This window comes from Balaenoptera physalus (assembly GCF_965194825.1).
Source record: "Balaenoptera physalus genome assembly, chromosome: 13".
Lineage (NCBI taxonomy): Eukaryota > Metazoa > Chordata > Mammalia > Artiodactyla > Balaenopteridae > Balaenoptera > Balaenoptera physalus.
Genome location: NC_138892.1, coordinates 20716362 through 20741633, shown reverse-complemented (window position 1 = coordinate 20741633; position 25272 = coordinate 20716362). Strand labels below are relative to the sequence as shown.

The following is a 25272-nucleotide window of genomic DNA, read 5'->3' as shown; positions in this document are numbered from 1 at the left end:
GTCTACATAGTGAGAGGTAGTAGTTGCTGGCTGTTAATGATGACAGGCATGTTTTCTTTTATGATAAAAATACACATTTTTCGTATAAACCTTTACTGAAGAGAGCTCAAAAAACTCCGCACGCACCCACCCACTGAGCCAGAGCCTCCCAGTCTCCAGCCGGCTGCAGGGGGCGGGCGCGCCTGCTCCGTCCGCTTCTTCCGCCCACGTGACCCGCTCAGCCTGCTCCCCGTCTCCAACATGGCGGCGCCCAGGGACTCAAGGCGCACGTGAGAAAGAGTCTGAGTACGTGGGAGTGCAAGCGTGGGAGTGCAAGTGTGGGAGCCAGTTTCCCTTGTCTACAGTCAGTAGCATCCCTTCAACCCTTCCCGAGATCCTCGCGGGCCGCCGCCCCTCTGCAGCCATGAAGCCAAAGCCAGTTTCCCACAAGATCGAGAACACTTACCGGGTGAGTGAAGAAACTTGGCCGTGGGACTAGTTCTGAGCGGGACTCCCGGGGCTACAGAGCTCCGGGCCGAGCGGAAGTCATTTGTCCGGAGGCTCTAGCAAAAGAGCCTCTCTCTCTCTCCGGGTGTAGTAAATATGGGATGGGGAAGGAAGCTTCAACTGCAGATTTCGCCCATGTTTTGTGGCGTCTGGCCTGGCTGAGACTTCTCTTCAGGCCAGAGTTAAATTCAGTGTCACAAACTAACTGCTTAGGAATTCTTTCCTGCTCTTTTATCCTTGAAGACCGAATGGGGGACGGGCCGGTGGGAGGAGGTGAGTGATTTCCAGCTACTGGCTACTACACCACTTTCCCGGTTTGCTCCTTGAGGGTTTCTTTGTTACTCTACAGCCGTAGGTCTGTATATGTTTAAAAACGCTGTTGTTGCCACGACTTTAGCCAGATCCTGTACTTGCAGCAGGGTATGAAACCTAGCAGTAGATCTGGCGAGGCCACGTTGCTAGCTTTTACCTAGGTCAATCCACCAGTCTAGCCTGGAAATTTTATTTGAAATGACATTTTGCAAATATATCCATAGAAATATTTCATTATCTTCGTACAGTAGTGCAGTGCATTTGTCTTTCAGTTTGTTTTTAAAGTTATCTTTTGTGATTTATCAGCGATGTCTACTTCTAGTTGTAAAACTCAGTTATACATTTTATGATTGATTGAAAATACAACTCTGAAATTGAAAGCGAAGCATAACATTATTTCTAATGATAGAACGTAAGGAGGCACATTGAACCTATAAACTTTGTACTTCCACAAGGAAATTGTCCACATATGATTGTTATACAGCACTCAAACAGATATTCAAGATATGATAAGTATAAAATGTGGATGTATTGTAAATATACTTCTCCCCCGCAGTTTCTTACGTTTGCTGAACGATTGGGAAATGTGAATATCGATATTATTCACCGGATTGATAGAACTGCAAGCTTTGATGAGGTAAGAGAATGTTAAATGAGCTGATCCTCAAGTATTCATAGTTGGTTTTTTAGATTCTCTTTGAAGTGAATTGTTTCTCAAGCCATTTTTTTATGAACATGAAATGCATTAGACCTGTGCTGTCTCAAACAGTAGCCACACATAACAAATTAGATTTAAAGTAAAGTAAATTAAAAACTCTAATGCTCAGTAGCCATATGTGGCTAGTTGCTACCATACTGACCAAGTGCAGATATGGAACATTTTCCATCATTTCTGAAAGTTCTGTTGGGTGATGTGGTGTTAGAAAATTTACTTGATTCTCAGGTGACTTCTGATTCCAGCCACTCCCTTCCCATGCGCATTCCGAGCACTGCTACAGATCCATATTCCTGAAACTACAATTTTAAAGAGGTTTTGAGCAAGTCGCTTTCCTGGGGCTCAGTTTCCTCCTTTGTTAAAAAACATGGGGGAGCTAAACCACATAATTTTTTCCAGTTCTAACCATGCTGTAACTCGGTCACACCTCTACTCAAAAATCTTGTTTTCGCTGCATCAAGTCATTATTTCTCTGCCAGCCTTTTAAGGTCCTGTATAACGTGCCTTTAAATTAGGGATTCAACGTCAGTTTTTACTATTTTTCACTTGACTCTAGTCAGACTCCGCTCACTATCTCTTTGAATGCCTTGTCTCCAGTATGCGAATTCAGTGTGTTAATTATGTTATCTAGGTAGGCACATAATGCTTTGGGAACTCAGCGTGAAGGGATCCTAACCTAGATTCTGTGAGGGTGTAAGGCGAGGTGTCAAAAATGGTGAAGTAGACAAGGTGATACCTGAGTTGAATCTTGTTTGTATAGGTTTTAGCATGGCAAAGAGAACAGGAAAGGCTGTTTCAGGCTGAGGAAGAAGCCTTTATAAAGGAACAGAGGCTAAAGAGGGCATGTCACATTCAAGAAACTCCAAAGCATTTCAGTATGCTTATAATTGCATGTGGGAGGTTTGTTTATGTTGATGGTGACTGCAGATGGGCGAAGGGGGTAGCTGGTGAGAGATAAAGCTGAAGAGATAATCAAGGACCATGAAGGGCTTCATATGTCAAGCTAAGTTTGGATTTATCCTGAAACTATGGGAAGTCATTCTAGGATTATAAGGCAGGGGAATGTGTGACATGATCAGTTGTAAATTTTAGATCTCTCTGGCTTTAATGTGGAGGAAAGAACAACCAGTTGCTCTGGAGTCAGGGTAACCAGTTGTGATGATTTGGTAGTCATCTAAGTAAGAACTTTTCTCTCGTATAAATGTGTGCAAACACTTATAGAGGTCTTTTTTTTTTTTTAAAGAAAAATTGGTTCCTACCATATACTTCACTATGAAACTTGCTTTTCTCACTTTGAAAGTATACTGTCAACATCCTTCTAATTTAATAATAGATATAATTCTTTTTAATAGCCACATAATATACCTTATTATATACAGACCATAATATGTATACCAACCATTTTCCTTTTGTTGGATATTTAGGCTTTTTTATGTTTCCCCCCCGCCACTACAGTAAAGCTGAATGAATGTCTTTATACTTGTATATTTACAAATTTTATAAGAGATATCTCCAAAAAGGGAATTGCTGGATCAAAGGACATACGTGTTTTTAATTTTTTTTTTTTCAAAATTTTTATTTATTTACTTATTTTTGGCTGCGTTGGGTCTTCGTTTCTGTGCGAGGGCTTTCTCTAGTTGCGGCAAGCAGGGGCCACTCTTCATCGCCGTGCGCGGGCCTCTCACTATCGTGGCCTCTCTTGTTGCGGAGCACAGGCTCCAGACGCGCAGGCTCAGTAATTGTGGCTCACGGGCCCAGTTGCTCCGCGGCATGTGGGATCTTCCCAGACCAGGGCTTGAACCCGTGTCCCCTGCATTAGCAGGCAGATTCTCAACCACTGCGCTACCAGGGAAGCCCACGTGTTTTTAATTTTAATAGAAATGCCAGATTATGTCTCTATAAGGTCGTAGCAATTCATATTTCCAAAAGCAGAATGAAAGAACTGTAAGAGTCAACATTTTTCTTGGCCTAAAATTGTGAAAATCAGAAAAAAAATTTTTTTTTAGTGTGACTATTACATAGTTTTAAATCTTCTGCCCATATTTTACACCTGATTGCTTCTTTAGGTGTGTTAGTTAATGCCCTGTTTAAAAAAAAACTAAGAGGAGTTTTTCAACTCTTGACTATCATCACTGTCTTACGGTATTAATATATCATTATTCTTATTTACTTTGATTATAGTTTTTCTTTGAGTTGTCTGATTAATGGACTGCTTTAATCTTGGCAGGAAGTTGAAACCTACTTTTTTGAGGGTCTACTGAAGTGGAGAGAACTGAACCTTACGGAGCACTTTGGTATTTTCTATTTTGTTTCTATTTTATTCACCCATCATTTGTACTATATATGGTCAAAACAGCTAAATATTGGTGTGATGGAAAAGCAGAACTTATTCTTTTTTTCCCCCCCTCCACCCAGGGAAATTTTACAAAGAAGTTATTAACAAATGCCAGTCTTTCAATCAGCTAGTCTATCATCAAAATGAGATAGTTCAGAGTTTGAAGACTCACCTGCAAGTCAAGAACAGTTATGCCTATCAACCCCTTTTGGAGTAAGTAGCATGTTGAAAGAAAGGCAACATTTATCTGAATTTTAATAAAGGTTGTTTTATAGCTACATATGCTTTAGATCTGGTGTTTGTGATTTAGAAACAAGAATTTACCTTTTTGTGTTAGATGAAAATATTAGTACATTACTGTAAAGCAGAATCTTAGAGGTATACTTTTTTGCTTTTTATACTTTTACAAGAACCTGATTTTTCTCTGACACTATAGGAATGATTGACTATAACTTGTGATGGAAGGTACAAGCTCTAGCCTGATTTCTTTGCTCAACTCTTAAAACGTGAAAAATTTTATACCTTTCTTGAGACTTGGTTTAGTAGCTTTAATTAATCCTTTCATCATAGGTGATAGGTTATCATTTGTGAAACAGATTTGTAGTATTTGGTTTTTGATCTACATGTATCAGAATCAGTTACCTCTCCTTATTTTTTTCATCCAGTTTAGTTGTACAGTTGGCACGAGATCTGCAGATGGACTTCTATCCCCATTTTCAGGATTTTTTCCTGACTATCACTTCAATCCTGGAGACTCAGGACACAGAGTTGTTAGAATGGGCTTTCACCTCGCTGTCCTATCTGTACAAATACCTGTGGAGACTAATGGTGAAGGACATGTCCAATATATACAGGTGACCTTTTCTCTCTCTCACATGGGTTTTTCAGTGCTGTTTAGTAAATTTATAAAGTTATGCAACCATCACCACAATGCAGTTTAAGAACACTTCCATCATCTCGAAGAGATTTCTCATGCCCATTTGCAGTCAGTTCTGCTCCCCATCTGCATCAGTTTTGAAAGCAAAAGCGATACACATATGTCGAATAGTCAAGATTGCCTCTGTGGAAACAACTGTGTGCTTGAATCCCCTAAGTAGAATGATCCTCTTCTACAATGATATTTTTTAGCATTTAAGTTTTTAATTTTTAATTTTTTGGTCAAGGGCAGTTTTTATTGATACTGACAACCAGCAGAGACTTTCTGACTCCCATCTGTATTTAATGAAAACATGCATAATACCTGTCACTGGCACCTGCTGACATGGCTACCTAACTTTAATTAATATGTTCTTTACTTGCCTTTTCCCTGTCTTCAGTCTGACGCCAAACTTCCTTTCCAGCTCAGTCTCTAATTATTTTCTTATAAAAAGTTGGTTCTCCAGCCAAAGTGGTCCATAGTCTGTTCCATCAGTCTGCATTGACCTGACCTTCTCTTATCTCCAGCTATTGAAATCAAACCCCCCACCATCAAAGCCTGACTTGAATCCATAGCTTCCACATACATGCCCGGGCACCTTGTCCAGAAGTCAGAGGTTTGTACTCTGAACACGTCTGGCATTCTATACCACTTATGTCACACAACTTCTGTTATAATCGTTTGTTCTAATGTAATGGTGTCCTCTATAAACCTATGAACTCTTCAAGAACCCCATCTTAAATATTTGCATTTTCCTAGCCCCTAAAATACTGATTAAGCCAAAAGAGACACTCAGTATTTGTAAGTAAGTGTGGACAGGGAAAGAGAATGAATTCTGTACCAGCTTTTTGTTTAAAGTAAGGCAAAGATTGTTTGTAATCTATTTCAATCTGGGACTTAATGGAATTTTCTACTTGGTGTCCTGATTACTTCTACATACTTCAATTGCCACAGGAACACGTAAGATTAACCTTTTACCCCAATCCAGTATAAATATGGATATGGGATAGGACTGTCGATTTTGTTTTTGTACCACCTCCCTTCACTCTACCCTCCTTTAAACACGGAATGAGAAAGAAATATTTTTCTGACCTTTACTAGTTCTCTATGAAGATTTTGGTAGAACGTATTAGAAACCGAGATTACTTCATTAAAGACCAGCAAGATCTTGGGGGATATATAGTTTATTTGGTTTCATGACTTCTGCTGTTACTTTTATATCTCCTGAGTCAGGCTCTCCAGTTATAAATTTATTTGCTTTCAGTATGACATCTTCCACAGCCTGGATATTTTCACTTGACTGTTGTTGAAATCAAAGTCTGCACATTCCTGTTCAAGCCAGCTCTTCTCATTCATTTGTATGTTCAGTAAATATGTACTCAATGCCAGGCTTTGTTTGGTCGCCCAGTTTCGAACGGTGATACCATCATTCTTCCCATCACTGAGATTTGGCCACTTAGAGGCATCTTTGACCCAGTTGTCTTCAGGGTCTTCACATCTTCTTGATTCTGCTATTCACGTACTCAATTCAGTGACTATTTATTGTACACTGTGTATCTGGCTTGAGATGCACTCACAAATAAACCAGATAAAAATCCCTCTTCTCATGAAGTTTGCATTTTATCAGGGGGAGAACATCTTGGGCATGGGGCTGGCATGAGCGAGGAACAGCGAGGAAGCCCAGGTGGTGCAGCAGCGTGTACAGGGGGAGAGTAATCAGGCGATGTCAGAGATGTGGTAGTAGGGGGCCTGACCATAAAGGGCCTTGTGGATACTGTAAGGTCTTTGGTTTCATTGCGGGGACTCTTGAAATGTCTCTTGGGTTCCTCCATTGTCATTTCCATCTGCCACTGGCCCTCTTTCATGCCCTTGTTTGCCCAAGCTTTTATGACTTGAGTAACTTCCTAGTTGGACTGCCAGCCTCTTCTTTCTTCCTTTATATCACCCTATACTGGCGCCCAATTTCTCTTTCTGAAGCTATTCATTTCTTATTCAGCCAACACTTATTAGTACCTGCCATGACCAAGGAACAATTAGGTGCTGGGAATATGGCAGAAATACGAGAGATATATTCCATGCTCTTCTTCCATTTGGGAGACCAGTTGAAACAATGTGATTATATGAGTCATTATTTAGTTATAGCTGCATGGCTGTATGACCTTGAATATATTGCATAGCCTTTCTGCCCCTATTTCGTTATCTGTAGGATGGGGATAATAGTTCCTACCCCACAGAGTCGTTGTGCTGATTAGATGAAGTAACATAGTAAGTGCTTACTTAAATGTAAGCTAGAGTCCCCACTCCTTTGCTTAGTGTTCAAAGCCACCTGTTGACTTGAGCAGCTTTATCTGGAGCTGCCTTCCCCACCCATATCATCCTTCTTCCTTTAGACAGACCAGCCTCTCTGATATCTCTCTTTTTTAAAAAAATTTATTTATTTATTTATTTATTTTTGCCTGCGTTGGGTCTTCGTTGCCGCGCACGAGCTTTCTCTAGTTGTGGCGAGCGGGGGCTGCTCTTCATTGTGGTGCCTGGGCTTCTCCTTGCGGTGCTTCTCTTGTTGCAGAGCACGGGCTCTAGGTGCAGGTCTGAATAGTTGTGGCATGCGGGCTCAGTAGTTGTGGCTTGTGGGCTCTAGAGTGCAGCACATGGGCTTAGTTGCTCTGCGGCATGTGGGATCTTCCCGGACCAGGGCTCGAACCCGTGTCCCCTGCATTGGCAGGTGGATTCTTAACCACTGCACCACCAGGGAAGTCCCTCTCTGTTATCCCTCGACTGTGATCACTTCTGCCCACCCCGTGTTTGCTCTTGCTTTGATCTCTGGTAATATGCACTCCAGTCCCCACCTGTATTCTTCCTGTCGTTCAGGGATCACTACAAGTTTCAACTTTTCATAGTCTTTCCTATAAAACCAGTGCCACCAATCCTAGGATTCTTAATGTCTATGACCTTCAGTCTTCTGTTTGACATGTGGGTGTCGTGGTAATCGAATGAGATTTTAAACTGCTTATGTTATTATACCTGCTACATCTTTCTTGCATACCTTGCACAGTGTTGGGCATATAGTTAACATGTAGTACATCTTTATTAAAATGATGATTAATTAAACATGTCTTATTTTCTCATTTATAGCATGTATAGTACACTCCTGGCTCATAGAAAACTACATATAAGAAATTTTGCTGCTGAAAGCTTTACTTTTTTGATGAGAAAGGTTAGTTTGATCATTTATGTGTTTATTGCTCATTAATCCTCAAGAATCTGATGAACGGAAGCAGATATCTTTTATAATATAGTTATTATGGACTAATATTTTTTATATAAAGAGAAACCTGTTACTGTTTTGAGTTTATCTCACCATAAGTTGGTTTTTGCTCACTAATGTGAAATAATAGGGGTCACTCTTTTATTCTTACTTACTGTATATATATATTCTCTAATTCAGGTCAGTCTATGCATGAACAGTGAGATTAACAGAAATTTTTATAAAAATTTCCTGGAAGGAACTGATTGTATAGTGTCATTTGTCTTTGTTTTTAATAGAGTTTTTGTAATAAAACAAAAACATTGCTATTAGATTTCTTTTATACTCATAAAATATAAGTATACTATTTACTTTAAAAGATAGAATGTTGCCTTATGTAGTTTTTCTTGCTACATACCTTCATATTATACCAATGAATTAATCACTCTTTTGTGTGACGTTACAAGTGATAATATACTCTTGCAGCAGTTTGAAATCATTGCAAGTGTCACTATTCCTTTTAGAATTTTTATCCTAATTACGTTTAAATATGAATCTTTAGAATAGCAAGTAATAATTATTCATTAGGATATGTTTATGTTGTAAATACAGTTTTCCGTTTGTATTTTGTGTTTTAGGTTTCTGATAAAAATGCACTTTTCAATTTAATGTTTCTTGATCTTGATGAACATCCGGCAAAAGTAGAAGGAGTTGGACAGTTGCTCTTTGAAATGTGCAAAGGAGTTAGAAATATGTTTCACTCCTGTACAGAGACGGTAAATAACTGGGAGGAGTTCCTTGAATCTATGTGAAAGGGATTAAAAGAAAATAGATAAGATTTACACAGACGACCTGGAGAGAGGATTGCCTAGAATAAATAGAAAACATTCAATGGGGCGCGTTAGGGCTTTAAAAACAATGCTTACCTACTGTAGGCCCTGGGTCATTAGGTATTTTTCATTTAAAAAGAAATCACTGCTCGGGACTTCCCTGGTGGTCCAGTGGTTAAGACACTGCGCTTCACTGCAGGGGCCACGGGTTTAATCCCTGGTTGGGGAACTAAGATCTCACGTGCTGTACAGCACGGCCAAAAAATCAATCAGTCAATCAAAAAATTTTAAAAATCACTGCTCTCTTCTTCATCCTGGATGCTAGAAGGTGACATAAATTGATCGATGGGGGGCGGGGGGGGGTATTGTGTGATAAAATTCCCCATCCTAGTTTGGAAATTCTTTTGGGACACATAGTTAACCACCAGAGCTGCCATATCCTTGATTATCCTGGATCAGATTTTAAGGTAGCTTGAGCAGAGTGGGGAGTAATCAGAGAGGGAAATACCAATGTAATACTTGAGAATAAGAGTGTGCATGTTCATTTTCATGATTCTTGGATTCCCACAGGCAGTGAAGCTAATTTTGCAAAAGCTAGGACCAGTTACTGAAACAGAAACTCAACTTCCATGGATTTTAGTTGGAGAAACCCTCAAAAACATGGTCAAATCCACAGCGTTCTACATCTACAAGGAACATTTTGGTATATTTTTTGAATGTTTGCAAGTGAGTTCTGATTTTTAAGTATTTGTGTGTAATTAGGAATCTAAGAGTTGATTGTTGTTCTTAATTTAGCAGATCACTCCTGGAGATTGTATTTTATAATTGTTGTCATCATATTTTTATGCACTTACTAGGATTTTCCTTCCCTCTCTCCCCTGTACTATTTTTACTTGCTTTGATATCTTGAGATGCAGTAGAGCATAGTGGTTAAGAGCACAGGCTTTGGAGCCAGAGGTCTCTGTTTGAATCCTAGCTTTGTCACTTACTGCTAGTGTGACTTGGGAAAATTTAAGTCTCTGGTCCTCAGTTTTTTCATCTGGGAAATGGGGATAATAGTATTCCCTGCCAGTGAGGATTATGAGGAAATACTTGTAAAGAACTTTACAACAGTGCATTCAGAAATGCTAGCGGTTATCATTAGTGACTCCTAGTAAATGTATCTTTTTCTTTCACAGAAAAAGAATGTGAAAATTTGAACTGCTTCACACAATATTTTCATTATTAAGTTAACAGATGAGTTTCATCTTTGGTAGTTATTCTTTCTTATAAATTCTTCATTTGCAGGAATCACTCCTGGATCTACATACAAAAGTAACCAAGACTAACTGTGGGGAAAGTTCTGAACAGTTTAAAAGGTTGTTAGAAACATATCTGATACTTGTAAAACATGGAAATGGATCAAAGATAACCAAACCTGTTGATGTTTGTAAAGTGAGTTCCCAACTTAATTTGCTTAGAGCCTATTCATTAGAAGCTGATTGCTAAGTGTGCATTGTTTTTCCTTTTATTTTACAGGTATTGTCTCAAACATTACAAATAGCCCATCTCTCCACATCTTGCCGGGAGACCCTCTTGGATGTAATTTCTGCTTTGATCCTAGGTGAAAATGTTTCCTTGCCAGGGACCCTCATCAAAGAAACCATAGAAAAAGTAATTTACTTTTGCAAATATTAACTGAGTAGTTAATACTATGTTTAGCGTTGAGTAAGCCTTCTGGGGAATACAAATGAAGCTTGGCAAAGGCTCTGTCTTCAGGGAATTTATAATCTTGTTAAGGAGATGTGAATCTCGTGCTCTAATGGAAATAAGCAAAACAAAATGTGATAAAAGCTAAATCTGTTCAGCAGGTATTCACCAAACAAATATTTACTTAACCAAGTTCAGGCTATGGACTAGATATTGTAGAGTGGACACTTTTATTTTATTTATTTATTTATTTTTGCCTGTGATTTTTTTTTAAATTAATTAATTAATTAATTTTTATTTTTGGCTGCATTGGGTCTTCGTTACGGCACGCAGGCTTTCTCTAGTTATGGCGAGCGGGGGCTACTCTTTGTTGCGGTGCGCGGGCTTCTCATTGCGGTGGCTTCTCGTTGCGGAGCACGGGCTCTAGGCACGCGAGCTTCAGTAGTTGTGGCACACAGGCTCAGTAGTTGTGGCTCACGGGCTCTAGAGCTCAGGCTCAGTAGTTGTGGCTCACGGGCTTAGTTGCTCTGTGGCACTTGGGATCTTCCCAGACCAGGGCTCGAACCCACGTCCCCTGCATTGGCAGGCGGATTCTTAACCACTACACCACCAGGGAAGTCCTGCCTGTGATTTTTTATTGTTAGGGAAGTGGGGCCCTGGGAGTATGTAGTTAAAATCTGTTGAATCAATCTATTTATGTCACGTCGAAACATAAAGGTTAATTCTGTCTGGGGTTGAGGGACAGAGAAAGCTTTTCAAAGGACTAATATTTTGGATAGTCCTTGAAGGTTAAATAGCAGTCTGCCAGTCAGAGAAGGTGTTAAAAACTCTAGGAGAGAGAATGGCAAAAATGTGTTCAAAAATCTATGTTGCTGGGCACATGGACACATGAAGTGTGATGTATATCATCAAGGCTTTGCTTGGCTTTGAAAAGTTAGGTTGGATTTTATCCTCCAAGTAGTGGAGGGCCCTGGAAAAATGTTAAGCAGGGAAATGATTTAATGAGATTGGCATTTTAGTGAGTTTAGAAGATAAATTGGAGGGAAGTGGAATTGAAAATAGATCAGTTAGGTTCTTCCTAGCTTCATGTAGTGCAACAGTATAAAGTTTAGAGGAAGGTGTAAAGTCGTGCTACTTGCCCTTTTGTAATTCTCTGTAGCTGGGAAAGAATGGAGCAGCTCTTAGGCAAAGCCCTGGGTAATCACTAGAAACACAGTACCCTTCGCATTTGTAAGTAAGTCCCTTTGGAGAAGGCCGAGCACTTAGAATACTGGTTGAAGTGTGCCCACCATACCTTTACTCTAGTAGCTTCTTTCCCGAGGAGGAAGGCCCAGTGCCTGTGTCTCACACCTGGTGTGTCCATCTGCACAGTGGCAAATTCAACAATCCAGTGCTTTTTGCCTTCCATGACTATTTTAACTTGTATCAAGCATCCCACATTTCCTGCTTGCAAGTTAGAGGACCTTGAAGGTTTCAGATATTTTTATTTTCAGGAATGGGAAAGTACTCTCTTTGTATTCACATTACTATTCTTTGCCTGTGGTCCACAGATTTTTGAGAGCAGATTTGAAAGATGCTTAATTTTGGGTTTTTCGGAAGTCATGTTTGCTATGAAGCAGTTTGAGCAGGTGAGTGAGATATTAAGTCTTGGATTTGTTTTGTTTTAAATCTGTCACGATAAAATAATCAATTTAAAACTCCTGTGATTTTGTTTGCTTTTTGAAAGGAACAGAATAAGTATTTGATGTTTTAGTTCATGTATTTTTTTTTAAAGTAATTATATTCCAGTTCTAGGTCATATGTGAAACTTTATTCCACATGCTAAGCATTTTAAATGATACTAGGTAACCAATTTGTTTTTTTAATAATCTTTTAGGAAGTTATAGAACCATGTGATAAATTTGAAAAAAAAATGGCTTAAGGAACTTAAACTGTGAATTTGAAGCATAGAAAATAGTGTCTGAAACAGTTTGCATAGGAGGAGAGTTATGAATTCATTTCATTCCTACAGAATGAATTGCTACCTGATAGAATGAGGTAGAAATCTTTCTCATCAAATCCTGAGTTTATTTTATCCTTGCCCCTCACCCTCATCAAACATTTGCCACTCCTTCTAACTGGTGATTCTACAATATACTTCATGGAAATCTCTGTATCTCTTCTCTCATTTTTCCCTTTAGTCTTTAATAATACATATTTTCATCTGTCTCAGAAAAACACTTCTTTATACATGTCCTAGCCCTGTTCCTTCCTGCCCAGTGAGGGCTCTTTATTTCTCTCTGGTTTTCTTAGCAGCTGCATCTTTTCCATCTCCCCTGTTCCCTGTGGTCTTTTTTTAAAAACTTATTTTTATCAGAGTACTCTATGTATGTTGTTTAAAAGGTTGCACGGGGCTAAAAGGCACTCACTTGATTCCCACTCCCATCTTCCTCACCAGGAACAAGCACATCTAATGATTTTTAGCTATTTTTTTCTAGTATTTACTTTATATTTTTAAATCATCTGAACGTACTGATTTTCCTTGACTCATTAGTTTTAGTCCTCATCTGTAGGCTTCCTCCTGGGTAGGTGGATTTCTAGTTCTTTTACACTTCTCATCTTCTCAACAGATTTACATCATAAATTTTGGTTGAATTCATATTCATCAAATACTTAATCCCTATAATCAAGGAGTATTTTATAATTACATTTCCTTTTTTGTATACCCTTTCGTTTTTCCTGAAGTTACCAATTGCCTCATTCTTTCAAAACTTGAAATTGCTGGTGAGTCTGCCAACAGCATCATAGAATCATTTGGCAGATCATTTGGCAACTCTTTGTTTTTCTTTTTTGGAGACATTCCTCCTAGAGCCATTCAAGTCTGAACAGGTTGCTTTCTCTGCCCATTGCACAGATGTCATACTAGGACTTGCCTCTCTCCTGTTTCCTGGGTCCCGTGTCTTTCTCTTATTGTAGTTTCCTCTCTTATTTTGATGAAACACATTCTCCAGAGGTTCCTGAGAAAGGGTGAATGGAAATAAAATTTTGAGATTTAGTGCATCTGTAAGTGTCTTTATTCTCTCCTCAAACTACATCACCAGTATGCTGGGTACAGCATTCTAGATTCTGTCATTTTCCCTCAGTTTTTCAGGCATTGCTCCATTGTCTTCTGGCCTCCACTGTTCCTTTGCAGAGGTCTGATGTCATTACGATTCCTGAGCCTTTATTTATGGTCTCTTTTTTTTCTCTGTGGAAGTGTTAGAATCTTCTCTTCATTAGGTGTTCTGAAATTTATATCTGTTGTTAATAAGTGTGATTTTCTTTCTTATTTTTAGCTTTTTCTACCCAGCTTTCTCTTGTATATTGAAAATTGCTTCCTGACTGATGACGCTGCAGTCAAAGATGAAGCTCTGGCCATTTTGGCCAAACTCATTCTGAACAAAGCAGCACCTCCCACCACTGGCTCCATGGCGATTGAGAAGTACCCTCTGCTTTTCTCAGAACAGACAGTGGGGTAAGTTCTAAGTCTTTATTCCCTGTATTCTTGGTAGGATTACCCATTTAAAAATAATGCATTCAGGGGCTTCCCTGGTGGCGCTGTGGTTGAGAGTCTGCCTGCCGATGCAGGGGACGCGGGTTCGAGCCCCGGTCTGGGAGGATCCCACATGCCGCGGAGCAACTAGGCCCGTGAGCCACAACTACTGAGCCTGCGCGTCTGGAGCCTGTGCTCCGCAACAAGAGAGGCCACAATAGTGAGAGGCCCGTGCACCGCGATGAAGAGTGGCCCCCGCTTGCCGCAACTAGAGAAAGCCCTCGCACAGAATCGAAGACCCAACGCAGCCAAAAATAAATAAATAAAGAAGCTTTCATTTAAAAAAAAAAAATAATGCATTCAGAATACTGTAAAAACTGAAGATCTACATGTATTAACTGGAAAGATGTCCGTGATACATTGTTATGTGAAAAAAGCAAGTTGTAGGACTTCCCTGGTGGCACAGTGGTTAAGAATCTGCTTGCCAATGCAGGGGACACGGGTTTGAGCCCTGGTCTGGGAAGATCCCACGTGCCGCAGAACAACTAAGCCCGTGCACCACAACTACTGAGCCTGCTCTCTAGAGTCCGCGAGCCACAACTACTGAAGCCCGCATGCCTAGAGCCCATGCTCTGCAACAAGAGAAGCCTGCGCACCACAATGAAGAGTAGCCCCCACTTGCTGCAGCTAGAGAAAGCCCACGCACGGCAACAAAGACCCAATGCAGCCAAAAATAGATAGATAAATTTAAAAAAATAAATAAACCAAGTTGTAGAAGAGCACATGATCCCCTTTTGCAAAGTTAAAACCAAAAGTATATGTAAGCATAGGAACACATGTGAAAGGATACAGAAACAGGTTATTTAACTTCAAGAGGATGGTAAGTGAAAGAAAGAGGTCACTATTAATTTTCTTAACCTTTTATTTTAAAACAATTGTATATTCACGTGTGGTTATAAGAAATAGGACAGAGAGTTTCCATATACCTTTCACTTAATTTCCCCCGGTGGCAACATCTTATTTGGTTTGGCCAAAAAGTTCGTTTGGGTTTTTCTGCACGATGTTATGGAAAAACCTGAATGAACTTTTTGGCTAACCTAATACAAAAGCTTAGTGCAGTATCACAACCAGAAAATTGACATTGGTACAATCCACCAACCTTATTCAGATTTACCAGTTTTACATCACTCATCTCTGTGTTTGTATGTATATGGATATATAGTTCTGTGCAATTTTATCTCATGTCTATTCACAACCACCACCAAAGTCAAGATACAGAGCTATACCATCACTGCAAGGATCTCTCGTGCTACTTTTTAATAGCCACACTCACCCTGCCACTCCCCACTCCATCCCTAACTCCTGGCAACCACTAATCTTATTCTCCATTTTTACAATTTTGTCATTTCAAGAATATTATATAAATTATGCAGTACAGCTTTTGAGATTGGCTTTTTCACTCAACACAATTCCCTTGAGACCCATGTAAGTTGTTGTGTGCGTCAGTAATCCATTCCTCTTTACGTTGAGCATCTTGGTGTGCTATTCCTGAGTAGTATTCCATGGTAATGGATGTAGCAGTCTGTTTAAACATTCACTTGTTAAAAGGAATAACTAGTTCATTCCTAGTTTTTGGCTATTATGAATAAAGCTGTTATAAACATTCATGTACCCAGCTTTCCATTTCTCTGAGATAAATGCCCCAAAGTGGACTTACTGGGTTATAGGGTAAGGGCATGTTCAGTTTTAGGGTTTTTGGTTTTGTTTCTCAGTTTTTTGTTGTTGTTGTTGTAGTTTTGTCTGTTGCTTTGTTTTATTTTTCATGTTCAGTTTTATAAGAAACTGCCAAATGGTTTTCCAGAGTGACTGTGCCATTTTACGTTCCCAGCAGCAGTATGAGTGATCCAGTTTCTCTGCATTCTCACCAGCATTTGTTATTTTCACTGTTTTTTGTTTTTGCCAGTCTGATAGGATATAGTGATATCTATCTCACTGTGGTTTTAATTTGCATTTCCCTAACGGCTAAGGATGTTGAACATCTTTTCATGTGCTTATTTGCCATCTGCATATCGTCTTTAGTGAAATATCTGTTCATTTCCTTGGCCCATTTTCTAATTTGATTGTTTCTTTGCTGTTGAGTTTTGAGAGTGCTTTATATATTCTAATACAAGTCCTTTTGTCTGCTTCTTGATGGTGCAAATATTTTCTCCCAGTCTGTAGCTTGTCTTCCTTTGCTTAACAAGATTTTTCACTGATCAGAGTTTTTTTGTTTGTTTGTTTGTTTTAGTATTTATTTATTTGGTTGCTCCAGGTCTTAGTTGCAGCAGATGGGCTCCTTAGTTGAGGCTCGCCAGCTCCTTAGTTGCAGCACTTGGGCTCCTTAGTTGTGGCATGCGAACTCTTAGTTGCCGCATGCTTGTGGGATCTAGTTCCCTGACTAGGGATTGAACCCGGGCCCCCTGAATTGGGAGCTCAGAGTCTTATCTGCTGAGCCACCAGGGAAGTCCCACTGATCAGAGTTTTAAATTTTGATGAGGTCCAATGTATCAACTTTTCCTTTTATGGATAATGCTTTTGATGTCAAGTCTAAGAACTATTTGCCTAACTATAGGTCCCAAGTATTTTCTCCTATTTTTTGAAGTTTTATCATTTTATGTTTTATATTTAAGTCCATGATCCATTTTGAGTTAATTTTTATATAAGGTGTGAAGTTTAGGTCAAGTTTCCTTTTTTGCCTCTGAATGTCCACTGCTCTGGCAACATTTGTTGAAAAGGCTGTTCTTCCTCACTGAACTGCTTTTGCTTTTGTGTCAAAAATCAGCTGGGCATAAATGTGTGGGACTGTTTCTGGCTCTCTATTCTGTTTCATTGATCTATGTGTCTGTCCTCCTCTAACGCCACAATCTTGTTACTATAGCATAAAACACATCTGGAAATCTTAAAAAAAAATCTTTTCACTGTATTCTTCTTTTTCAAGATTGTTTCATCTATTCCTGGTCCTTTGCCCTTTTGTATAAATTTTAGAAGAAACTTGTCTATGTCTACAAAAAAAAAAAAAACCTTGCTGGGATTTTGTTTTGAATTGCATTAAATCTGTAGGTCAATTTGGGGAGAATTGACAACTCCCTAAAGAGACACAACACTGTTACCTTTGCTTATGACAAGAGGATGGTAAAGAGAAGAAAGAAGTGACTATTAGCTTTTAGATTATAAACCTTTGCATTGTTTGAATTGTTAAAAGGTCTATGGATTACTTTCTCAATTTCATTAAAAACAGTACATACTCTTTGGAAGTCGAAACAAAGTTTATATAAATATTTGAGAGGATTCTGCTTACTGTTTTTCAAATAGTTGGGTGGGTGTGCCTCTAGAAATTATAGATCAGGAAACCAGTTCCCTTATCATTCCTAATAAATGGAAGCATATTAACTTAAGGCGAGTGCCACAGGTTCTGTGTTTCTTTCTCTAAGAAAACCTCCATTACCCCATAGAATAAGACGTGAATGGTCATCTGTGTCTGAAGATTCCTGATCACACTCCATCCACTCATCTCACAGATTTATTGTGAGAATAAAAGGAGATAATAGGGGCTTCCCTGGTGGCGCAGTGGTTGAGAGTCTGCCTGCCAGTGCAGGGGACGCGGGTTCGAGCCCTGGTCTGGGAGGATCCCACGTGCCGCGGAGCAACTGGGCCCGCGAGCCACAACTAGTGCCTGCGCATCTGGAGCCTGTGCTCCGAAACAAGAGAGGCCGCGATAATGAGAGGCCCGCGCACCGCGATGAAGAGTGGCCCCCGCTTGCCGCCACCGGGGAGGGCCCTCGCACAGAAACAAAGACCAAACACAGCCAAAAATAAATAAATAAATTTAAAAAAAAAAAAAAAGGGATAATAGATGTGAAAAGACTCTTGAGAAGATAAATTTATTCTGTCATTTGACAGATATTTATTGTATCAGACACTGTTCTAGGCACTGGGATATAATAATGAAAAAGAAAAAGGTTTCTTCTTTGGGGGAGATGACAGTCTTGGGGGGACAGGCATGTGAGGCAGATAAACAAACAAGTTAATTTTAGATAGTGATAAAAAGAAAAATAAAACAGGGCTTTGAGACAGAGTAGATAGAGAGGCAGCACTACTCCTGTCTAGAAAGAGGACCTTTGGTCCGATTGTATGGTAGAAGGATCCAACCTGGCAAAGAAAGGCTGGGTGAAAGGCTTTCCAGGCAGAGGGAAGCGTTCCTGCAAAGGCTCTGGGATGGGAATAAGCCCAGTATGTTTGAGGAACAAAAGGAAAGCCTGTGTGGATAAAGAGCATTGAGTAAGGAGGAGAGTGGAATGAGAGGAAGTGAGTGAAGGAGGAGAGGGTCAGATCACCCAAGGCCTTACAGGATGAGGTGAGTATGGATTTTATTGGAGGAGCTCATTGGCAGGTGTGATGAAGCAGGGGAATGACATGGCAACTAATGACTCATCTCTATAAAGCATCTCAATATTTTATTTGTAAGATTTTTGCCGATTATTGAGTCGTGGTTAATACTAGAAAGACAGTATATCAAGGTATAGTGACTTTTAGAAATTACCAGTAAAGTTAACTTAGTTATCTCTCATAATTTCCAAGCATTCAGTATCCTGATAAGTATGAAACAAAAGAGAATGCAACTTTTTTGGTTAACTTTAATGATAAAAAGTTATAGGAATAAAAACCTGATACTCTACTTCTATTCCATAATAAGTTAACCAAACTGGACATGGAGAATTAATTATAAAAACAGATCAATTTACTTATTGTTTCTGTGACTTTTCTTGCCACTGGATTTCTGTCTTTTAAATAGGACTGAGGTACACTTCATTGGCAAAAATAGAGGCAAACAAGAATACTGCCAAAGTTAACAGATACCTAAAACTGAATGTCATATTAGAAAATAGTGTTGAGTAACCACTTATCAGATTAAAGCCTCAGAGAAAGTTACTTCTTGCTTGCTTTTTTTTTGGCCGCATGGCATGCGGGATCTTAGTTCCCCAACCAGGGATCGAACCCGTGCTCCCTACAATGGAAGAGTGGAGTCTTAACCACTGGACCTCCAGGGAAGTCCAAAAGTTACTTCTAAGTCATAATCATTTTAGCGACATTTGTCAAATTCACTGTGTTTCCTTTGCAACATCATTCTACACATTTGTGAAGCAGTAAAATTCATGTCAGAAAGGAAAGGGGGGATGGAGGAAGTCAGTTCATGCCAATAAATTACCTCTCCAGTTCTTAAACACATGTCCATCAGCACAAAATTCAGAAATAATACCTAAAACTGGAAGAGAGTTGCTTAAGTTATGAAGCAAATTAAAATAGAAAATAGAAGAAAGTAGAACCAATGGGGTTGAAAAAGTCTGTCACTGAAAAATCAGTAATGAGTCACTTTTGTTTAGTTATTTGTATTCAACTGTCACCACCAGTTTCTTCCTTCCCGCTAATGCTCCATGCATGGAAAGGAACCAATTTTATTTCAAACTTCAGAGGGCAAGAGCGATTATATCCTCTCTTATTTTAAATATTTGTTTATGTTTTCTTCCTTTAGATCCAATATAAGGCAGAAGAAGACCAGATCCAAGGGAGGAAAGGAACAGATCTCAGTATTAGATCATCTTTTATCTATAATTCAGTTACCCCCAAATAAAGAGACTACTTACCTTTCATGGTCTTGGGCGGCCCTTGTCGTGTTACCTCATATTAGGTGAGAAAATCAACTGTGTTTAATTGTGAAAGGTGTTTTAGCAAGCTGATGAAAACATTTATTAGCCATTTTTTGTCATTTCATGAAAAAGCCATTGAATGCTAGTTTGAGCATTTCCCTTTTTCTCCCCACTTCTTGGACAGACCCCTGGAGAAAGAGAAGGTGATACCCCTAGTCACCTGCTTCATAGAGTCACTCTTCATGACTGTTGACAGAGGGAGCTTTGGAAAAGGTCAGTTACAATCACCATTTGTTCTCTTGTCTGTCTTTTCTGGCACACCCAGAGTAACTGTAAACACATGGATACCAGAGAATAGTACTGCCGTTGTGTTCTGGCAGAACCCCCTGTATGTAAATAGGGAAAAAAGAGGCTGAGATGGAGGCGTTACCCTTGTACCTCATAATGTGGTGACAAAGTCAGGACAGCTTGAACATTTGCTGAGTCCAAAGGTGAAGTAGTAGAAGGCTGCCATGGTCAAAGAAATCAGACTCAACTTTGAGTCCCAGCTTGTGTCTTGTTCCTGTCTTCCACGCCCAGTCTAGCCCTGGTATACACTTGTGCTCCAGGCATTTGCTTACCTAGAGCAAGACACTTTCTTGTATGTCCCTCTGGCTACCATTGCACATGTGTCCCTTCTGACTGGAGTCCTTTCTAGGTTTTTCATCATTTGTTGAACTCGTACTTAGCTTTCAAAACTCAGCTCAGGGCTTCCCTGGTGGTGCAGTGGTTAAGAATCTGCCTGCCAATGCAGGGGACACGGGTTTGAGCCCTGGTCCAGGAAGATCCCACGTGCCGCGGAGCAACTAAGCCCATGCGTCACAACTACTGAGCCTGTGCTCTAGAGCCCACGTGCCACAACTACTGAAGCCCGCATACCTAGAGCCCGTGCTCCGCAACAAGAGAAGCCATCACAGTGAGAAGCCCGCGCACGACAACAGAGAGTAGCCCCCTCTCGCTGCAACTAGAGAAAGCCCGCGCGCAGCAACAAAGACCCAACGCGGCCAAAAATAAATAAATAAAATTAAAAAAAAAAACTCAGCTCAGACACAGTACCTCTAGAAAGGTCTTCATGACTCATCCAGGCAGAATTAGACTGCCCTGCCCCAAACACCATTTCCTATTGTATACTTGTCCATCTCCCCCAACTAGCTGAGAATAGCAATTTAAAAGTAGGTATTTTGATCAAAATAAGATTAATAAAAAAAATTTTGCTACAAAAATAAACAAATAATAGTAGGTATTTTATTCTAGCATGGTATTTTTTTTCCTAACACGTGTATAGTAGTCATTCATTTAAATATTAATTGCTAGGTTCTGTGTTAGATACTAAGCAGACATGTTAGAGAATAAAGTAGACCTGCCCCATTTCCAGTGCTCAGTAGCCACATGTGGCTAGTGGCTACCTAATTGGATTGTGAGTACATCTGGCAGAAGTATAGAGCCTTTCTACCACTGCAGAAAGGAAGTTCTGTTGGATAGCCCTTTTCTAACTAGAGCAGGTGCTGGCAAAATATTTGTGTAAAGGACAATACAGTAAATATTTTAGCTTTTGTGGGCCACATTCAGTCTTCAGTCTTTGTGGCATATTCTGTTTGTTTGTTTGTTGTTTTAAACAACCCTTTAAAAATGTGAAAAGCATTCTTAGTTTGCCGACCATATAAAAACAGACTACCCGCAAGATCTGACTTGTGGGCCATAGTTTGCCAACCTCTGGTCTAGGATTAAATGATTACCTAGTTAATATAAATTGAGTCAATTATAGGTAGTAGCCATTGGATATGTGATTTCTTATAAATTGGAATCATAAAATCAACAAGAGTTTTACACAAAGATAATTTCTTAGCTTCTGAAAAGTCTAAGTCTATTCTCAAAAGTTCTAATTTTGATAATACCAGTTGGTAGAACCATTGAATTTTCTCCTCATCTCAGTTGAAGGGAACATACATTTTTATTCTCTATTTCTGAATATATTTTTCTCTTAAAGTTAAAATATAAGACTTGGAACCTCTTTTCAGTTCCTTTCTGTTATATTCTGACATTTGACAGATAATCCTTTAGAAGGCACAGATTCACTTTAAGAACTCTGTATAAATACCAAGTGGTAGATAAAATGAGATGTCTATAGTTATTGTGTCAAAGAAATAATGTGGTTTCTCCTGTTTTTCTGCCTTAAGGAAACTTATTTGTTCTTTGTCAAGCTGTAAATACTCTGCTAAGTTTGGAAGAATCTTCTGAACTTCTTCATCTGGTTTCTGTGGAACGTGTGAAGAATTTAGTATTGTGAGTAAACATATCTTACATTCAGCTTAATAATGAATGAAATATAAAGACTTCTGTGTTGGCAAAATCTTGGATCTATTTTTTACCTGAGTTGTATTCCCGTAGGAAATTTATTATTGATTTAAATCCTCCAGTTAAAATAAGAACATTTTTAGATACAGTCTTTAAATACAGATTCATCTTTGTGAAAGGGTATTTTACTGTGTATGTAAATTAGTGCTGCAGAGTGAAGTGGGTGTATAATGCTGGTCACATGACATTGCACCGTGGCTCCAACATACACATTTCTGCTTCTTTCACAGTGTTTCTCAGCTTGACACACTTAGCACTTCAGAAAACTTTCCTGTGGTCCTTTTACTACATACCAAAACAATCCAGTTTTTGGTTTTTTTAAGTTTATTTTGGTTTGGGTCATAGCACAGGGCCGTTACTGGGAGCCATTCATTGCTCGGCATAGCACCCTTTCTAAAGGTCAGGCGTTTTAAAAATCTTGTAAAGTAGTTTGCTTCTGTTTCTGGAGTCTAGTCCGTTTTATTTACATGCTTTTAACAACAGATTTGCTCATTTACTTCATTCAATAAGTATTCATTGCTTTTCTCATGTACCAGGCCCTATTCTTGGCACTGGGAGACACAGTAAATGAAACACACAATTCCCTGCCTTCATGGAGCTAACACACTAGCAAGAAGATATACTAAACAAAATAAACAAGTAAAACATATGGCATGTTAGACAGTAGTAAAGTCGGGACAGGGAGAGTCTGGAGTCGGGAGACAAATAGCAGTTTAACTAGGGAAGGCCTCACCAAGGAGACATTTGAGCAGAAACCCAGAAGCAGCAAGGGAGTAAGCCCTGGGGATGGGATATCTGTGACCTGGGGCACTCTGTCCCAAACCCAGGGAAGATGTGAGTGCCGAGGCTCTGTGTGGGTGCCTTGCTTGAGCAGCAAGGAACTATTGTAGCTGAGTGGAGTGAGGAGAGGGTAGTAGGAGAGGAGGATATGGGGGGCGTGGTGGCAGGCAGTGTTTGACTTTGGCCATTGTAGGGCCTTGGCTTTTACTGCGAGTGAAAGGGGAAGCCACAGGAGGTGTTTTTGGCAGGAGAGTGACGTAGGCCAAAGTAGGATCACTCAAGCTGCTATATCGAGAAGAGACTGAAGGAGGATAAAGGAGACCAGTTAGGAGACTTAGTGCAGTAATCCAGAATCTCTGTACATTCCCCAATCTGGGCAAGGCTACTGTCTCTCTATTGTTAATTGAATTGCTTTAAATTTTTTTAAGGAGGAGTTTTTCTTTGTTGTCATCCTACTTACCGTATTCCGTATGTGTTCCCTTTTTTATTTTAAAAAATCATTCTGTTTAAACTTCTCACACTGTATTCTTTGGTGGGAACAATTTAAGGCATCTGTGGAGGTTTTGAAACAGAAAAGCACGCATAACAGAGTGGGATTTGTCTGTCCCCTATGGAAGGCCAGCTGGCCTCCCGGGCAGGTGCTTTTAACCTAGGAGGCCCAGAAACCTCTAATAGGAGCGAATCGGCTTGGAGGGTGGCCGTGCAAGTTTTCATTTGTGAAAGTTGTAGATGGAGGCCTCTGTGCTGGGTGCTGCGCTAGCTACTGGTTACGCCAGAGGTTTCACAGCCAAGACAACCTGGATTTGAACCTTGTCTTCATCACTTACTAGCTAGATGGCCTAGAGTAAGTTAATCTCAACTCTATTCTCTCTCAAAAGGGAGTAGCAGTACTTCCCTCGTGGAGGTTGAATTAGACTGTGCGTGCAGTAATAACAATACACAAATTGCATTTATTGTATTTTTATTACGTGCCGGTCACTCTTGTGAGTACTTTCCGTACATTATTATTACATTATTATTGTAATCCTCACAACAACTCCCTGAGGTATAGGTACTGTTAACATTGTAGAAGGGGGAACTCGAGTTCTTAAATAAATCCAGGACCCCAGCTGCTCAGCACCCGCTGCCACCCTGGTCTCGACCGCCATCTCTCATCTGGATGACTGTAGTAGCCTCCTAACGAGTTTCCTTGCCTCCATCCTTGCCCTGCTGCTGTCTGTTTTGTACCCAACAACAAGGATGATTCTTTTCCGTGAAAGAGAACATGTCGCTCTTTTGCCAACAACCCTCCGAAATAGTCATTTTCAACCAGGGGCCATTCTGGAGACGTTTTTGGTCATCACAGCTGGGGGCTGCTACTGGAGTGTGGTGGGAGCGCCCTGCTGTGCACTGGACAGCCTCACCACAAAGAGTCCCCTGGCCTGCGTGAGCAGAGCCACTGCTGAGAAACCCTGCTCTCGTGGTACCCAGCCTACTCGGGGTAAAACCCGCAGTCCTCATCATGTTCCTCAGGGCTCCGTGTAATCTAGGCCCTGGCCTCTGACCTCATCCCCGGCCACTCCTCCTTGTTCACTCAGTTCCAGCTGGACTGGTCTCCTCAATTCTCCTCACATAGGCAAGCACACCTGTCTGGGACTTGGCATCGCCGCTCCCTCTGCCAGGAATGCTTTTCTTCCAGATGCCTTTTGGCTCACTTCTTGACTTCCTTCAGTCTCTGCCTTCCGTGACCACCCCCATGTCAAACAGCACTCCTCTTCACCCCCTCGCCCTCTCCCCCTCTCCCCCCGCACCAGTCTCTCAGTCCAGCCTCCTTTTCCTGATTCACTTTTCTTCATTGTCCTCGTCACTGTCATACTTATTATTTATTGTTTATTTGTGGGTGACCTTCCCCTATTAGAATATAAGCTCCAGGAGGATAGGGACTTATCCCTTGGTTTCCTGCTCTAGCCAGTATCTAGAAAAGTCACTGGCACGTGGTAGATGCTCAGTAAATATTTGTTGGAGGACAGCACGTAGTGGTTAAGTGGCTTGTCCAGGGTTACATGGATGGTGACGATGATGGGCTGGCTTCAAGCCTGGGCTGCCCTACCCCGGAGCTGACGTGCCGGCCCCCTACTCCGTACTGCTTCCCTCATAGCTCACTATCCAGCACATGGAAAACACTCAGTGAATATTATATATCCCCCCTATGTCACTGTCACTTGTGAGTATGTGGATTGAAAAGACAGCATTTGACTTCAGTCAAAATACCATATTATAATCCTGCCTCTGCCTCTGGCTGTGTGTCTGTCCTTGAGTGTGTGGCTCACTGTTGCTGGACCTCAGATTCTTCATGTCTCAAGTGATGCTAAATGTCCACGTAAAACTTTCACCTGT

At 40.3% G+C, this 25272-nt stretch overlaps 1 protein-coding gene across 1 annotated transcript in view; it reads left to right on the top strand.

Annotated features, from left to right (window-relative positions):
* The first annotated feature begins 213 nt into the window (after window positions 1-213).
* Window positions 214-25272, top strand: part of UTP20 (UTP20 small subunit processome component) — a 94999-nt gene continuing 69940 nt past the window's right edge. The window contains exons 1-15 of the mRNA XM_082419281.1: window positions 214-448; window positions 1355-1435; window positions 3741-3807; window positions 3929-4061; window positions 4514-4702; window positions 7897-7978; window positions 8647-8784; window positions 9409-9564; window positions 10126-10272; window positions 10357-10491; window positions 12078-12155; window positions 13842-14020; window positions 19608-19763; window positions 19907-19995; window positions 21939-22044. Of these exons, the coding sequence (XP_082275407.1) occupies window positions 404-448; window positions 1355-1435; window positions 3741-3807; window positions 3929-4061; window positions 4514-4702; window positions 7897-7978; window positions 8647-8784; window positions 9409-9564; window positions 10126-10272; window positions 10357-10491; window positions 12078-12155; window positions 13842-14020; window positions 19608-19763; window positions 19907-19995; window positions 21939-22044 (1781 nt within the window). The 5' untranslated portion in view covers window positions 214-403. The remainder of the gene's footprint in view (window positions 449-1354; window positions 1436-3740; window positions 3808-3928; window positions 4062-4513; window positions 4703-7896; window positions 7979-8646; window positions 8785-9408; window positions 9565-10125; window positions 10273-10356; window positions 10492-12077; window positions 12156-13841; window positions 14021-19607; window positions 19764-19906; window positions 19996-21938; window positions 22045-25272) is intronic.